This window comes from Typopeltis vanoorti, chromosome 11, assembly GCF_054136105.1.
Source record: "Typopeltis vanoorti isolate ZY-2024b chromosome 11, IOZ_Tvanoo_1.0, whole genome shotgun sequence".
Classification (NCBI taxonomy): Eukaryota; Metazoa; Arthropoda; class Arachnida; order Uropygi; family Thelyphonidae; genus Typopeltis; species Typopeltis vanoorti.
The window spans coordinates 117866739-117886188 of NC_143559.1; the positions used below are offsets into that span (position 1 = coordinate 117866739).

At 35.8% G+C, this 19450-nt stretch overlaps 1 protein-coding gene across 1 annotated transcript in view; it reads right to left on the minus strand.

Annotated features, from left to right (window-relative positions):
- Nucleotides 1-756: 756 nt before the first annotated feature.
- Nucleotides 757-19450, minus strand: part of LOC150101984 (uncharacterized) — a 197992-nt gene continuing 179298 nt past the window's right edge. The window contains exon 9 of the mRNA XM_090399947.1: nucleotides 757-860. Coding sequence (XP_090256073.1) covers nucleotides 757-860 — 104 coding nt within the window. The remainder of the gene's footprint in view (nucleotides 861-19450) is intronic.

Below are 19450 nucleotides of genomic sequence, written 5' to 3' on the forward strand. Positions count from 1 at the left end.
TAACTGAGGTTCGGCTATTGCTGTTACCCTCCTGCCATGATCAGAGCTTTAATAGCTCAATAACACCTTATCCCTACACTGTCCTCTACAGATAACGGGGAAGATGAAAAGCATTCTTGCTTCGCCCCTTTAAGCCAGTCCTTATAAGGACTAGTGCATATGAAGAATATTTATTCAACCACGGAATAATGGAGTTTAGAACTATAACGCAAATCTTGTAATACCTGCTCAATAGGTCTAACTGGATCTCTCAAGGAGCCATCAAAAGAATTTCTGGGACTGGAACAGAACGTTTAAGTCACACAGAGAGAGGTTCGGTAAACATTTATTAAAAAACATTTAAATCAAACCATCAACGATATGACATTATTACACAACAAACTGGTTAATTAACTCCTGGTCTACATATGTAGCATTTGCACGCGATTATAAAGTTTATAGACAGAGTAGTTGTCCAACTCAATAATGGCTTTTACTCCCTGGATTGTGCATAGCCTGAATATGCTGCAATGCATATGGATGTACATATATATAGCGCTTGAGCTTTCAATAATTCACTTCGGGAATTTTAAACTAACACTAGTTTTATTCTTCATCCAATTTCTTCTCTATAGATGGAGGTAGATCATCCTAATCGATGATTAAAGTCCAAAGCAAATCTCAAATATATCAGATATCCGTTCGACTTTTAACAACGACGGTTTCTTTTAGTTCGTTATTTTTCGATTCTTCATTTTTAATGTTTTTCTTTTTCTTTCATTTCTGATGTTGTAGCTCAAACAGCTTCTCCAAGGCAAATGCCAAGCTGTATCCAAAATGCAAGTCCAAAAGTGGCGCATATATCCTAAGTACAGATATATCTAAAAGAAAGAAACAGATTTATTATGCTTCAAATTATTCATTAGAAGAGAGAGAGAGAGAGAGAGAGAGAGAGAGAGAGAGAGAGAGAGAGAGAGAGAGAGAGAGAGAGAGAGAGAGAGTTTTATAAAACCTATTTCTGCAAGAAGATTTCTAACTCAATGACGTGCTTCCTATGCAGATCAGCACTCAGTAGTAACGAAATTTCTCCAACGATCGAGATTGTTATTTACATACTAACTACATTTTAGCACGTGAATGGTAGCACAGAGCACCCTACCTTAAGTATTCGTGACATAAACTCCTATTTCGACCAACCACACTGCACAGTTGGTCAGAAACAGATCAATGGTTGCAGTATCCTAATGCGGGAATTGTCTCGTGTAGATCACTGGGTCCTCACATCACCATTGACCACACAAGAACTGTTAATTCTTATTTGAGTATTGTTCCGAAGCAGATATTGTCCTACATGATGTAATGTGAAGCTTAGATTTAGGCGCATTTCCAGCAAGTACTCATACAAAGAAAACTTAAAACGCTATTAGATAAGTGGTCATAATATTTTGACTCAAGGGTTTATTTCGAAAACCCAGAAGTATAATCAAAAACCTTATCTCAGAAAATTTTGAGATCTATTGTGTGATCTGCAACTACTGCAATGTTAATCAGAAGGAAAAAAAAGCAACTCAGAATTCGAGCTGTTGAAAATCAAACATCCATAATCATGTGCATGAAATTGGACACTTACCATAGAACACTGACTGAAGTAGAGTGGAATCCTTACAAAGATTGAATATAAATACACAAGTAACGGATGAACAAGGTAGGCAACGAAAGTGAGCCCGAACCCACTTTATGAAAGTAAAGCATTGACAAACCCTGAAGGAGAAAAATTAAAAACCTCTCCAGTGATATACGAGGTGGTCTGAAAGGTTCTCAGCCTCGACCATTGATGCCAACACAACCAACAAGATTTTTTTTTCTAAGTTGGTACATCTGTCACAAGCATCCATGTGAAATTGCCAATCATTCTATAAAGTAGTTTGTTTTATACAGCTGTCTGAAGCAAAAGTGTTGTCCCTTGAAATGGATAAAATTGAGTATCGTGCGGTTATAAAATTCTGTGTAAAAGAAGGCTTAATTCCAAACGAAATTCATTTGAAGTACATAAAAGTTTATGGGCACTCTTCTTCGACAACTAAGAAATGGGCTATCGAGTTTAAACGTGTTTGTACCAGCCTTGAAGATATCCACGTGAAGGACGTCCAAAAAGTGTAACACCACCAAAAATCATTGATCGAGTGCACGATATGGTATTGATGAGCGGCCAGTCAAAGTGCGTGAAATTGCTGAGATTTTAGGCATTTCAAAAGAACGTGTAGGATATATTTTGCATGAAGAATTGCAAATGAAAAAGCTTCGCGCAAGATGGGTGCCGCGCTTGCTCACAGCGGATCAAAAACGCACTCGCATGAAAATCTCTGAACAGTGCTTGGAGCGTTTTCACAAGAATAAAACTGATTTTGTGAGTCGATTTTTTACTATGGATGAGACTTGGATTCATCATTACACACCAGAATCCAAACAGAGGTCAAAACAGTGGACAGAAGCCCGTTTTTCACGCCAAAGAAGACAAAGTCGGTTCCATCAGCAGGAAAGGTCATGGCATCGGTGTTTTGTGATGCTAAATGCATTTTGTTTATTAATTATCTTGAAAAGGGTGAAACAATAACCGGGAAATATTATTTCGATCTTTTAACCAGGCTTAGACGAAAAAAATTCTTGCGAAAAGACCTGGTTTGCAGAAGAAAAACTCATCTTTCATCAGGACAATGCACATGTCCACAAAGGTGTTTTGGCAATGAGAAAATTAAGCGATCTGCATTATGAATTGTTAGAACATCCACCCTATTCCCCAGATTTGGTTCCCTCAGACTTCAATCTCTTCCCAAAACTAAAACTCTTCCTCGCTGGTCGGCGTTTTTCTTCGAATCAAGAGGTGATTGCAGCTGTAGAGGGGTATTTTGCAGATCTGACTGAGATCCACTACACGGTCGGGATAATGGCACTGGAGAATCGCTGGAATAAATGTATTAGTCTTAATGGAGATTGTGTTGAAAACAAAAATAATTTTGAAATTATAAATTCGTTTTTTCATTGTTAGGCCGAGAACGTTTCAGATCACCCTCGTACTGTTTGTATGTATGCCTCTTAACTATTGAAAGAACAATAAAAGGTGGAAAAAGTATTTTTATTTCAACTGATATCAGCTCTTCTGATTCTCGTAGGTATTCGGTGATATTCCTCTGGATTAATTTGTGAAATAATTGATAGTCTCGGAAAATTATTTCTGATTAGACATGGAAGGAGGCTAGTTGCCTATTAGTCTTTTTTTGCACTGGAGAATAAAAGGTGTTAACAGATTTATTATATATTTTATTCATTTTGGAATTTAAAGTCGAGGATTCAAGTTTAGGGGTTTATCTTAAAAGTGGTATATTGTGATTGTTTTTTTTTTAAACGTTTACTATTCAAACATGGTTTGCTAACTCTGCCTTTTCTTCTCGTCAAAGATTAAGCTTCTTCTCATTCCGGCTTGATTGGAATATCGATTTAAATGATCTTTTGCTCTCTCTTTCCCTTCAGTCTATATTTATTCTGATCAGTTCCGCCTGATGAGCTACTCAATCCACTCATCGAATCTGTTGTCGGTCCCAAGCCAGGATAAAGGAGTAGGGTTCGGCAATGGGCTAACAATCGATTGTTGAGAAGGCTAAAGAACATGTATCCGGACTGACTACGGAAACGACGTATGCAAAGGAAAATGTTAACAAAAAATATGGAATATTAGGACGTCAGTATAGGCTGGTAAAATGAAAAATGTAGCAGAAGAATTATTGAAATACGATATGGATATCACAGCCTTACAAGAAATAAGATGAAAAGGGCAAGAAGTAATTAATAAAAAAATATTATAAGTTATACTTTCGTGGTCCTATAAAACAAGGAGAACATGGAGTTGGTTCATAACAGAAAAGGTCTACAAATCTCTCTCTCTCTCTCTCTCTCTCTCTCTCTATATATATATATATATATATATATATATATATATATATATATATATATATATATATATATATATATATATATATATATATATATATATATATATATATATATATATAAAGAGGTGTTTGGAAGATAGTCTATATGAAGAAACTAGTGATAATATTAATAGAGTTGCTCAGTTTGCAACAACCGATAAATTAAGACTAATGAGCACAAAATTTCTACATAAAAAGATATATTTAGGAACATCGATTATTCCAGCTACTAATGATTGCAATGAGATAGATCATGTTTTGATTTCTAATAGATAGCAACATCAGTCATTGATGTAAGAGCATTTAGAGGTTCAAACTGCGACTCTGACTACACGTTGGTTGGTGCAAAATTGAGACAAAGGATATCAATAATAAATAGAGGAAAAACAGAAATAATTGAGTAATGGAACTTTTACAAATAAAGAGACTATCAAATTATACAAAGAAAAAATAGTAGAAGATATTAAGGAATTTGAAAATCAAAATAATATAGAAGATAAATGGAAGATAATTAAAATAATTATAAATGCAGTAGAAGAAATACTAGGGACATATAATAAAAGAATCAAAAAGGAATGGTTTGATGATGAATGCAGGAAAGCAATAGAAATTAAAAATAAAGCAAGAAAGAAATATATATACAAAGAAATACAAGAGCTAATAGATAAAATTACCAGAAAAGAGAAAGGAAGCAAATAAAATATGTAAAAGAAAAAAGAGATGATGAAGAAAATAGAGTTGATGAGTGAATGTAATAAAAACAAAGAAATAAGAAAATTATAAAGAAGTTAATTCACTAGTACAAACTTGTTATCTTCAAATAATAGGATGCAGGAATAAAGAAGGGGAAATAATAACTGAAAAAGAAATTATGAAGAGATAGAAAGAGTATTTCGAAGAATTGTTATCAGATGAAGAAATTAATGATAATGAAGACAGGAATTTGAGTGAATTTAGAATAAAAGATTCAAAATAAGTTCCGGAGTGAGATGAGGTGTCTGCAAGTTTGTTTAATTTGACACTTGAATATATAATAAGAGGACTCAATACAAGAGGCTATATTAATAATAAATCTGTACAGACGTGTGTATATGCAGATGATGTTGCAAGAATTAGTCTTACCAAAAAGTGTTAGAATGTAAGTTCAGAGAATTACATTTAAATGCAAAAGAAGTTGGTTTACAAATGAATGAACAAAAAACTAAATACATGGAAGAAAGAGAAATAGAACAGCCCCTAAGTGTAGTATAGACGTCTATAATTTTGAATCAGTAAATCATTTTAAATATCTAATTAAATCCCTAATAACAATAACGAATAATATAGCAGAAGAAATAATAGCCGGAAATAAATGTTATCACATGCATAATGGATTATTGAGTAGTAGAGTTATAGATAAGAATTCTGAACTAAAAATTTATAAATCGATTATTAGACCAGCAATAACATATCGATGTGAATCACGGACTTACCTCAAAAAGAAGAGAACAGGTAAGGATTTTTGAAAGGAAAATAACGAGAAAAATTTAGGGACCAATTAAACAGAAGAATGGCAATTGGAGAATAAAAACAAATAGTGAAATTAACGAATTAATAAAAGAATAATATATTGTTAGATTTATTAAGACACAAAGAATAGCATGGACAGGCCATTTAGAAAGGTTGGAAGAAAGTAGAGGAGTCAAATATATATAAATGGAAAATACTTGCAGAAAGAAGAAGAGGAAGACCTAAAAAGATGAAAGATGGTTAGATGAGGTTCAGAAAGATCTTGAAATTCTTAAAGTTAGGAATTGGAAAAGTACTGCACTGAGTAGAATGGAAAAATATCGTGAAGCAAGCCAAATGTATAAAGGATTGTAGAGCTAAAAGAACTGATCACGCTAGGAACCGTGGAGTGTTAATAGATAGGAAGTTGAAGTTCAGGGGCCATGGCACAGATTGCAAATACAACTCAAAAGATAATTTCAATGCATAAAACGAACGTTCACATGTAAAGATGAGGATGTTATTTTGCCTCTTTACAAGGCCTTGATAAGACCTGACTTGGACTATTGTGCGCAGGTCTGATCTCCTGGTTTCCGTTGTGATTCTGATATATTGGAGAGAGTGCAAAGGAGAGCGGTAAAAATGATATCAGGATTGTGGAATACTGATTATGAAGACAGATTGAGAATTTGTAGACTGCAGATACTAGCAAACAGGAGAAAGAGGAATGATATGATTGAGACTTACAAACTTTTCAAAGAGTCATTCAGGATTTCAATTAATGGAATTTTTCAATTTAAGGAGGGTGGGAAAAGGAGAAGAGGGCATTCTTGGAAGCTGAGAATGAAGGCCGCCAAGAAGGGTATGAGGGCTAGATTTTTCTCTCATAGGGTGGTGCGTGGTTGCAATGGATTGCCATTGGATGTTGTGAGTGCAAGCAGTGTGAATGATTTCAGGAATAAGTATGACAGATGTTGTAAATGGCCTCCCTTAATGAGTCTCTGATTCCCTAGAGGTATCTCATAACAATAATAATAACTTTCTGTGGGCATGTTTTGAATGTCTTTAAGTGACAAATGAATTTCATCATCTTGTGAACCCACGAGTCGCACTCTGTTCTTGGACTCTTAAAACAGTTTGAAAAGAGTTCAGTCTTTAGTTTGCAAGACATTTTCTGGATTATGTAACCCTAGTTTACTAACACTAATAAGCCACGAGTTTACATCTCTTTATGGACGGATTCACATTAAGACAAAAAGTATTTAAAGAACATTTGAGAGTTCTAACTCTTCATATTTATGAACATATGGTAGAATAGGAATGGCCATTACATTACGTTTTAAATTTTAAGCTGTTTTTCCTTTTTTTAAATAATTGAAATGTACTGTATATTTCCTGAAATTTAGTTTCCATTGATATAAGCTGCATAAATAACGTATCCTTTAGATATGTTATTATGCAACCAAGATAATTAAAATTGCATCGCTTGTGCTATTATTTGATCTTCTAGGACTTCTTTTCATCTAATATAATTTTTGCTTTTATGTGTCCTAATTTAGATTGTTGTTAATTCATAAACTAGCTTTTGAATATCATGTTTGTCATATAATATAATGTCTAATAATATAATCTAGAATGTCTAGGAATAATATAATATATATTAATAATTAATATATGTAATGTAATTTCAATGGCTGGAGATGGATTTTATCCCTGGCTTCTTCCTTGATTAATCTCTAACTTTTTTTGCTAATTTATTTGCGAAGTATAATTTCATTACTCTATAAATATAAACTTTTATTATAGCTTGTACTAAATATACTGAATATTCATCTCTATTTAAATTGAAAGCAGTGTATCGATGAAATATCCCAAGGAACTTACCTGTCGTAAGGCTTCGAAAGAAAACTGGACCAGATTTCCATTATGAGAAAATGAGAAACTTTGTGGCGTACAGACTTTTATTATCATCTTTGCCGAATGGATTACGGTCGGACGACTCCTTCGTGTCGTCCGTAATCCTCAAGGAGACATGTTGCTCTGGTAATTTGTCACAAACTCAGACCTCGATAGGTGTTTAAACGAACACCAACCAGCGATTTCGAATACTTTTCGTGACTACTTTGATCCCCCCCCCCCTCCATTGAAAAAATGCACATCCTAACACCTGCGAAAGGTTGCGTCAGGAGACACCGACAATGAGCGGTTGTAACACGATGAGCGAGTTTGGTCCCGTTACTGGACTGTGATTTAACTTTGCAGTCTTTTCCACGTGTATGCTGTGAAGACGTCACAAGCACAACTGTTTTCATTGGCTACAGGAATCGAGCCGTGAAGTTCGACTAGGAGAACAGGGGCGTGCAGCTATTTTTTTGTTATTTTTTATTTACACACACACACACACACACACATACACACACACACACACAAGAAAGAGGGGGTAGTTAAGAAATAGGTCGAGAGAGATAGAAACGAAGAGTGTAAAAGAGAAAGAAAAATAGGTAGAGTGAGAAGCAAGGAGAGTTTTTTCGCTTTTTTTTCCTTAATAATCGTGAAAAGAAATGAGATAAAACACCGTAGACAGAAGGACCTGTTAATAACGTTCAAAAAAGACCGCAATTGCAGTGTGGCGCTACTGTCGCCTAACGGACTATTCCAGTTGCAAGATGGCGACTACCTTGCGATTGTGGTTCAAAACAGGTGTCCGTGAAGTGTTAGTTTTTTTGCAACGAAAGGGGCTTCATCAAGTGACATTCACCCTGAACTGGTTGCTGTGTATGGCGAAAAGGTGATGTTAAAAAAAAAAAGCTGTCTCTTTGGTGTAATGAATTTAAATCGACCGTGGTGACATTGAAAATCGACATTGGGTTGGCAGACTTTCATCGAGCAAGACAGAAGGCAATATTTTGCGCATTAAGGGCATCATTCTTGAAGACCAGTGAGTGAATCTGCGTGAAATTGCACAAGTAGTGAACTTGAGTAAGTCCACTGTTTACGAAGTTCACGATACCCTTGGCTATTGAAAGGGGTACTCCCAATGGGTGCCCTAACAATTGTCAGAAGAGCGCTGGGGAATCTGTTGCGATACAGAGACAAAGGCGAGGATTTTCTTGCTCGCCTTGTCACAAGAGACGAAACGTGGGTTATCACTTTATTCCGGACCATATTCTACTTTTAGTGTTCACTGAATTTATCAGTTGTTGGCAAAAAGCGTAGAAAGATTTGTGGAATTCAGGACAAATGCTTGGATGAATGAATAAATGAACACGAAACAAAATACAGAAAAAAATTCATTAGGAGCAATAGAGTATGGAAAGCAGGATAATGACAACTAAAAAATAGTTTTTATTTTCATTTTGTAATTTATTTTCACGCTACTGCTCGAGCGTTTGTTTCTTTTTGAGCCGACAGCATTCTTAAGCGCCATTTAGAAAGAGAATTCTCATCAAATATGCAATATTTTTGTTTTTCATACTACTCATCTGCCTTGTTATTATCTTGGAGATTCGAAGAGACAAAATTATATAATTCTATGCTAATACGAACTTGACAACCGAGTTATAACGAGAGGTGATGTCATTACTAGGCACATGACATCTTGAATATCTACCACGTTCACCTGATAGCGCTTATGTGCTTACCCTTGATGTGGTGTCTCTCCAGTCAGCTGGACGTCGCCTTTGCTTGAGGTGATTCCTATTTTGCATCTTCCATCTGTTCCGCAAGTAGCATTACTAGCGTATATCCCCCCTCCCCCCATGTACTCCCCTTGAGAGAAACCGGAGAATAATATTTAGTAATCTTAAAAGTGACATTGGATAGATTGCTCCCTACATTGCTCCCTAGTTGGACAGATTTGTTATTATTAGTATGATGATTGTCATTATTTGTGAAACTAGATTGTTTCAGCCTTATTAGGGCTTTTCAACTGACGGTGAGTTAGTTGGTCTCATGCGGAGGGGTCAGGAGTTTACTCTCGGAAGTTCGGTTTTTCGCCAAATCAAGTTCTCTCTAGTCTTTTTAAGAGCTTGTGTGTGTGAGGGGGGGGGGGTGGAGGCAGATATTTACAAAATAAAGTATCTATAGATATTTCAGAAATGTTTACTAAAATGAATATAATCATATTTTAATCATTCACGCCGTCAAAAGACAATTAAAATTAGCAGCTCAACTATACATGCCTTTTATAGGGGTGGTAAACAGCCATCTTTTCTTGCATTTACTGGTCCTCAATAAGAATAGCGGTGCTCATTTGTCAAATCAGAAATCTCGCGTTAAAAAGCATTAAATTAGCTTTTAGATTGTAACGCATATTAATAATAAACATGTGCGTCTAACAGGTATAAAATAATAGTTTATACAGTTTATATAATAGTTCCCCTTTATATGTGGAAGGAAACTTGGAGGGTGGGAAGGGTTATGAGCTTTTCGCTCACCCTTTGGGGCTGTGGAGTTAACTGTGTTCAGCTGGGAGAAAGCTTGTCTTTGATGTTTTGTGTTTGCAGTGTTTCATTGTAGTTGGCAGCTTGTCTGACTAGTGGGTTTTGGGTGCGTGCTTGCCTTTGAGAAGAACGTTTCAGCTAGGTCATGAAGGAGAGAAAGTATGCATGGGATTCTGGTCTCTCGGTGGATCTGGGTGTTTTTAATAAACCATGGAGGGTCCAGTATCATCCAAAGGCACTTTTGCTGCATTCGCTGCAATTTTAGAATGTTTAATTTCGAGGTATAGCTGCATGCTGGGGAGGTGCATGATTACAGGGCTTATCACCATCTGGTATAATAGCAGCTTATTTCGTGTATGTAGATTGCTGCGTCAGTTGATCATGGGAGAGAGTTGAGGCTATGTCTTTGGATATCTTAGCATTTATGAGTTTGATGTGGCTGTTAAATCAGAGTCTTTTTGTCGAGGTGTACTCCGAGATATTTGGTTTACTGTCTGCCATGGAATCTTGTCTCCGAAGAGCTTGATGTCAGTTTTGATGGAGGCTTTCTTTCTTGAGAGGTTATTGCTGTGCTTTTGTGTGTGTGTGGTAGGAGGGTTACTTGGATCCTCCAGTCGAGGAACCGTTTCTCCAGTGAAGCGATACTATCCTGGAGTCGTCGGATAACCAGGTGGGGGAGGAGAGATCTTGCTAGTATTGCCGTGTCGTCTGCGTATAGGGCTGTGATGGTTAGGGACGCAGAAGTCATTGGTTTTCATATAGGCAAAGGACTCATAGTTCGGTGAGATATGGGTCAGGAACAACCTTCAAATGCTTCGATCGGTGGTTACGCAAAAGAAGTTCTGTTTGTCCATACAAGACTTCTCTTTTCTGACAGACTGGCTTAGGACCACAGTTACGCCTCTTAGACAAGCAAAGTGGATTATTTTTCCACTGATTAAATATCCGAAGATATCTCACCTTTTGAGAAAGCAGCCAGGTCTACCGTTTTCAAAATGGCTGCTCTAACCAGACCGGCACTTACAATAAGACCTTTATCGAACTGTGAAAGATCATTTGTATTTCCCATTGTGTTTATCATTGTTCACGTGCGCCACCACTTGTTCTGTTACGTCAAACACGCGATGACGCACGTGACCATGTTTGCATGTGGGCTGCGTAATGACGTTTACGTACATCTGCGTCAAGGTTTCTAATTCTGCGACCGGTATGTTTAGGATGACGTCACAATGACACAGAAGCAGCGCTCTGCTATAAAAACTCGACTTCTTAAGGATAAAATTCGATGGCTTAAGGGAGATCAGGATAGAATGTTTTGGATTCTAACCTTGCTGTTTGGTGAAATCCAAACAGCAAGGTTAGTTTAATTCCCTTTGTGGGTCAATGAATATTCAGAAATAGCTCATCGTTTCTCCTGAATGTCCCAAAAGTTCTTTGGTACACAAAGGAAGGATGGAGTGCAATGATGAGACCTCAAGCATGCGGAGAATTAAAGCATAACATTGGTTAACGCAGTGTGTATGGAATTTGGAGGACTCCATGAGTGGAACTCCTGCTCCATGCTTATCTGGTGAATGGCGTTGTCATTCCTGGGCTGCCGACATCCACTCACTCGCATTGTAGCAAACTAGGAATAATAGAAGTGAGTAGATTTGAAGACAGTTGCTGTCTTCAAATGTGTGGATTGGGAAAGCTCGTGTTGTTTCACTACACGGACTAAGTTTGGATAACTGAAGTCACACCTCATTACTGGAGTAGAAAGGATTTACAATGTCTCCCTATGTGTGAACAAAGGTCACATAAAGGTCATCCTCTCCGAAATTATTAATGAGAAGATGAAAGATGGAGTGACTCCATCAGGTTCAAACTTTGGGTGTCAGGATGCATGGATTTGTGACCACTCTGGTTGAGATGGTGGCCATCAAACGACTGGATTCATTTGTTTTTATATAGCAACCCGATTTTTGAAAGTCGTCTCACGGAAGCGAATCGCTTGCCCGTTGACCTCAACCCTGGACAAAGTGCGATACTTCGTACCTTGCACAAATGATTTAAATCATAAATAATAACTGTTTTTGATGGAAGTGAACACAGTCGCTTCGTGGTCGGAAGCTTTATCTACTGTTCGTTTCTTGGTTGGCATTTATTAGCGACTGCCTTTCGATTTACAATAACAGGGATACCTAATGCGTTTAATGTGGTAGGGATGAGGGGGTAACGCACACTAGGTGTGCATGGTGGAAGGTATTCATACTCCCGGAGAAAACTTTGAAATGCATGCTGACTATGGGACATTCGTTATTTTACAATAAATAGATGAAGTATGGTTTTTTTTTATAAATCTCAACAATGACAATTAAAAATGTACATTGCATTTTTACATACAACCATAATATTGGTATTATTAAACTTTTCATTTATTTATACAAAAAAGGTGTATTCATAGAGTCTAAAAAAGATTGTTAAAGTCTTTATTACACTGTGTATATTTATATAAATGAGAAAATAATTATTGTTTCTATTTTTATATATAAATTATATATATAAAAGTGTAAATATTTTCTATTTCGTAGAAAACCGTACATTCATGAACTAAGTGAATGAATTTAAGAAGTATGACAGGTATTGTGTAAATAATGGTTAGTGTTTCAATGTAGGGTCTCCTGCAATGAGTTTTGATTTTGAAAATGAACGCTGAAAATTTGAAAATTTTGAAAATTTGAAAAGTCAAGAGTAAACTTGTCAGCTTCAATCTGAAACTGAAGCTGACAAGTTTACTCTGACTGTACAAGACACAACGAACATTGGTATACCTAGACAGTCAGGTATAGACTTGTTTCTACCAGTGGCGGTTCGTGGCTTGAAATGGTGGGGGTGCTGCAACTTTCGAAATATACATACACACTGTAGTATACGTGTTTGGATAAAATATCAAAATTATGGTAAAAGTTAATTATCGATAAAATTATACATTTGGTACAATTTAGTAATTTTAAATTCTTGTTTTGTTTAATGAAAAAATATTGTTTATTATCAGTAAAATTATGCAGTTTAGTATAATTCAAAATTACTTAAAAATGAAATCCATTCCTTTAATGGATTTCATTTTTAAACTGTAGATAACTGCTTACTTTTATTCCTGAAGGGATCTTCGGTTCATTTTCCCACTTGCTAATTATTATGCAGTGGGACTTTAATAGATTCACCTTCACAGTAGTGAGGCTTTTCTAAAGTCGTCTGTCTGGTGTTTTTTCCAAGGATTCTCGAGTTAATGTCAAAGTGACTTCATCGGAATACGCCAAAATTTTGGAATCACTTTTCTCTGTGTGTGTCTGTTCTTGGGATTTTGTCATTTCTGTTAATGGCTATAATGAGTGGTTCTGGCGATAGAACAAATAGAGCCATAGAGAGTAGATCCCGTAGATCAGTCATGAACTTTTCGTTCATCATGCCTGTCTAGGAGAACATGAAGAACGATTTGCATTTAGGAGATATAGACAACGATTTTGAGATTCTACGATGTCTCCTGCTACGATTGGGGTATTATTTTTCCTTTGTGCTGAATAAAGTCATATTTATCATATTTGCCGAGCAGTGATCGGCAAATATGACAAAGTTAATCTGTCGTTCATAAAAATATCGCCGAATAACGCGTACCGAAAATTAGATTGAGACAGTTCGTTTTTTCTTTCTGATAAATATTTTCAAATTTGGGAAAATAAAATTAAAAAAATTCGCTGGTTGATCATCTTCTCCTGGTGAATTGTTGTCCGAAAGGGGCTTAACTGTATGGCAGCATTCCGCTGATGCAATAAGTGCATCGATGTCTTCAGCCTCCTTCTGGGTGATCTTTGGGAGGAGAGAATGGAACCGCCCCCTTTCATCTTTACAGTTGGGTTTTTCTTCGAAAAGTCTAGTGACATATTTTTGTATTCCGCGTATTATTTCTTTAATTTAATTTATTACTTTAATTTCTTCTATTTGTATTTTTATACTCTGGTTATTTCTATCTTGAAGGTGATACAATTTGATAACTCCTTCATCATCATCATCATCATCATGCGTATCAAGGATTTAGGCCTAGCATGGCCTGTTCCGGCCTTAGAAGTCATCGTTGAATCGTTTAAGAGGACGTCCTGGTTTTCTTTTCCCTAATGGCTTGTACTTGAAGGCTTGTTTTGGTAATCTTTCTGTTTTCATTCTTTGAACGTGTTCCATCCATTTATGTTCTTTGATAACTCCTTAACATCCACATTCTGCTCTTCTCTTTGCTGCTTGCTTTTCTTGCTGTTATTTTAATCTTCATTTGGCATCGATTCCATTTCCGCTGCTATTTTTTTTTCTTGTAAAAACTTGTGAATTTCCTCACCTTTCAGGTTTTTATTAAATTTTCACAGCGGAACCTTTCTGTTGACACTTTCCTGTCGTGTCTGGTTGGTCTTATTAAATATTTCAGCCATCATGTGTTGATCACTGAACATCACATGTGTGTATGAACTGTTTCCACTTGTATGCCTCTGAATTTATGTAAATACGGTCAATTCTAGAAGCGTTTCCGTGTGCAAAATGTGTGAATGATCTTTTGTTGGGAGGTAATAATCGAAAGACATCGAAAAGCCCGAACAAGGTAAAGATTTTCGTGTAGTTTTTCTGTGGACTAGGTTCGTGTGTTCTTAATCTGTCTTGTTCTACGAAATTCGTGTCTTCCGTTACGATTACAGTTTTTTTATTTGTATAAAATATCTCATTTCATCCCAGAAGTTGGTCTTCTCTTCGTTTTGCCGGTGCGTATATATTAAACTGTAGATTCTGCTCTGCCAAAGGAGCTCAGTATCTAGCAACCTATGCTTGAATGCTACACTGTGCGAGAGAATTTTTAGGTTACTTGATTTTTATAAGTGTAGTTACTCCACCTATTCCATTGATCTAGGCTTCTTCAGCAACGCTGTGTTACATAGCCTTGTATTCCTCATTAAAAGGTTGTTACAATTTTTTCTATTTTTCTTTTCCGGACTTAAGTTTACGGCTTTTACTGACGTTAAGTGAAAATTTCATTTTTCTACGTTTTATTGGGGTCTGCTTGATTTTTCATTGTCCTGTTTCACGGACTTCATTTAGTATTCATTATGAATGTAGAGATTATAACAAATCTAGAGGTGTAATTCTCTTTATTCAAAATTTCATAACTGTTAATAACATTTACTGACAAATGAAAACAGCTGAAAATTTCAATTTGTATTTAGAACACACACACACACACACACACACACACACACACACACATGGCTGTACATATAGGTCGCTTTGCTACAGAGTCCAAGAACTTGAGTGAACTCTAACCTTATACAAGAACTCGAGTGTAGTCTAGATGAGATCAGAAGTGACAATGTTCTCATAATTGGAAATATGGATATTGACTTGCTGCGGAACAGCGGCTACTCCCAAGATTATTTAGATTTATTTGCCATGCATGGACTTGAACAATATATATTAACGTTCCCACGAGAGATTCAATGATGACAGAACGTGCCTAGATCATGTATTCGGAGAACTTTAAGTGGAAACAAAATCCAAGCAGCAGTTCTACGTCAAACTCTCGCGGATCACTACCCAATTGGTATTAGCGCATTTGCTAATACAGCACAGAGATAGTACAACCGAAAACATCCTCTACACCAGTGCTTCCCAAACTTGTGGATGTAAAGGCCCCTTGAGAAAAATTAAAGTATTTCACGGCCCAACCGAAAACAAAAATCGTAATACAGACATAATATTATATTTAATTGTATTTATATTCAATACAAAACATACACAGGGAATATTGCAAAACAAAATGTACATATTACATTTTTAGCATCTCGCATACACATTTGACATGGAACACTTAGTCTTAAAACATTTCAACAAAACTAACGGGGCCCCCAAGGGGAGGGGGGTCGCGGCCCACAGTTTGGGAAGTGCTGTTCTACACAACAAATGACTACAGCTTATTGAAGCGTAACTTGAGCACTGTCTCTTGGGAAGAGATAACGACGAAAACAAATATTGATACATCATATTATAAATTTATTGCGATATTGAACAATAAAATACAGGACTCAAAGTTAAAATAATTGCCAAAATGAAAGAAACAATGCGCTGGATTACACAGGAAATTAGACAGTACATAAAAATTAGAGATAAAGTGTATAAAAAGCTACACGCAAAATCAATATTATGAATACAGCTTCAAATACTCTAGAAATCTAATACACTATTAAAGTAAAACGAATGCTATAGAAATCAAATTCCTGATATGTACCCTCGAGGGGGGTGTACAGGATATGATAGTACTACATGAAAAACCTAAACATTACTAGCTTTCTATCCACAATTTTCTTCCAAATCAGTCTGTTACCTGCCAAGACATTGTCAGATCTTATATTTCTATCTTCTAAGGCACTTTTTACTGTGTCAATCCACCTATATCTTGGTCTTCCTCTGGGCCTTTTACCTGCCAACTTGGCAAAGAACACTTGTTTTGCTGATCTTTCCTAAATTCCTGAAATGTCAAGAGAAGCCCAGAAAACAATGGAAATTTGAATAAATTAATCAGCAAGGATATACACAAACCCTCCCCATACTTAAAGATATCGAAAAGAATGGAAAAATGAAGACAAAGGATAAATTGAATTCAATAATCCTTTGCCACGGTAAATGAAAGCATCCTGAAAAATGCTGAAATCAGCCCTCAGAGTTACACTTCCAAGATAATTTATCTTCATATATCTTTTCCCCAACACTTCAGGATACAGTAGTATTAACACTAGCACTGTGAAAGAATGCTAAATGCACATTATGGAATCCCCAATGGGCATTTTTAACTTATCACGTATGTCATCCACGTTTCCATCGAATTTTAAGAAGGCCGTAGTTGTACAGATTTACAAAAAGGGAAGCAAAAATAAATTGATAAATTACAGATCTATCTCCCTTCGACCGGTGTTTTCGAACGCACTCGAACACACCACAATATGGTATTTTAAATTGGGTAGGAATCTATCGCACTACGCTGAAACTTTTAGTTTCGACTAGAAGTCAAACTCAGTTTAATAAAGTAATTCAAATGTTACTAGAAACAAATACAAGGATACTGCAATCTGTAATAAATACACCATAATAAATATATTATCCCTTAGATATATATGCAGTTATTCATAAAAAGCGAATATGAATACGAACATATCAAACAAGATGCTTTCCTTAGTTGACATAAGGGCCTAAAGTAATTCCTAAAGAGCAAATAAAGAAGCAATGCACAAGAATTATACTTATTTAGCCAAAAATATTCAACACGCTACCTCTTTTTAACAATAAGAAATGAAACAAACAAATACAAACCTCTAATGAAAGAATATTTATTTTCACCCAGAAATGAGGAAGCTCTTCAGAATTGTATAAATCATTGGTGTTTGCATATTGGTATTAAAAAGATAGTTTCAGTGTAAAATATGAAAACTGTAAATGTTATTTAACTACCTTGTTTTATTTTGTTCCTAATTAATTAATGTAATACAACTTTCTTCGAACATATTACCATGTTTCCTGTGATTTTCGTATGTTATCTATATTATATGAATGTACATATGTGTACATTCATATGTACATTCATATGTACATTCATATGAATGTACATATGAATGTACACATATGTACATTCATATGAATGTACATATGTGTATGTGATAATACATTACGTAACGTTTTGTAACTTTATGCATATCGTAACCTGAACGAGCTTGTTGCTCTTAGGTCACACATGACTCAAAATATTTTAGTAAAATATGAAGCTTACAATAAAAAGTCTATTCCCTATAATAATCAACTAACACCTTAAATACCACAAAGAACCCACAGAGCATGCATGTTGACTGCACATAACACCAATAATAAAATCTGCGTGAACAGTTTGGAACACCACGTGCATTTTCCAAATGGAAATAGCATTAACGTAAGTGAACTGAACTTAGTAATAAAATAGCAGTTAAATTTCAACTGCAAAATGAGTTACATAACAGTTCTTCAAAGAAGAAAACTTACAAGAGAAATTTCTATGAGTCTGTCCTGTTCTTTTACCTCATATCTTGTGGAGCTAATAAAATAAAGGGTTTGATCAAATTTAACCTACGTGTAAGAGTTTTATTAAAATACCAAAGAAATGGCTTCCTACTTATTTTATTTAATAGAAATTATACATTTGTCCTTTGTTTTTAATGCAAATTAAAACACTCACTAACACAACATTCAATAATTAGATTCTGGTATAGTCCTCTTGACAGGGAATTCATCCATCAGCTCATTGGTGTATAATCAGATGCCGTATGACTCCTTTCCTTGGTAATGGCTCACACCAGTCCTAGCAAAGTGGTCCTGTCGTATTCCTTTCTGAAAACGTCAACTCTCTGAAAATGTGTCACTCCAGACACACCATCCATCACATTGACAGTCTACCCCTTTCTCTTTTCCAGGCAAATTTTACCTTCTATTACTGGTTTGAGAAGCCCTCCTTCCATCCTTTTAATGTGTCCAAAATATTTCAACCTTCTCTTGTCACTATCTTTAAAGAGCCTTAAATTCTGCCAGTCTTTCTCGCACTCATGCATTTGACGGCCTTTCAATATATGATATCCTCAGCAGCCTTCTGTAATACTACATTTCAAAAGCAACTACCGTTTTTCTATCAGACTTCTCACATCCATAAGTCGCTGTTGGAAAAATGGCTGCATCCAGAATCCATAACTTTCTTCCCGTGGAGATAGATCTGTCCTTCCAGATTAGACAAGTCTGACTGTTGTTTAAGTCAATCCTAATTTTCTGTCATCTTCTGAACAGTAATTCTTCACATTAATAATGGAGCCCGGGTAATCGAACCGCTGACTTCCTCAATTCTTTCTCCGTTAAGGTACACATGTCTCTCAGGAGCTTCCCTCTCTATTTTCTTTGAGAACCATAATCTTAATCTTCCTAGGATTGAGATGAAGTCATCTGATCTTACTAACCTTGTTAAGGATTGGTTCTAGTTCTTCCTTGTCATTACCAGAGTACTGTATCAAAAGCCTACCTCTGATTACTGATCAATCGACCACCTATCCTATTTCCTGTTTTAAGTTCATCTAATAATTCACGCATGATGTTCACAGCATAGATACTGAACAAGTGAAGAGAAAGTAGACACTCTTGCATAACTCCCTTGCCGACCTGAAGCCAATCCATTAATCCAACATCAGTTCTTACTGTGGCATCCTGCTCACAAGTTAGATATCAACCTGATTACGTGTTGAAGAAATCCCATCAATTTCATTACTTGCCATAATTTCATACGCTAAACGCAAAAAGCTTTTGAGTAGATTATGAAACCTATTACCATAAGGAGTATAAATTCTTTATATTTAATATAAATAATATTATATTCTTTATTTTAAATTCTTTATACCTATAATCAATGCTCTAGGGCAGTGGTACTCAACCTTTTTATGCTCCACGTACTCCCTGGAAATGTGTATGAAACTGGCATAC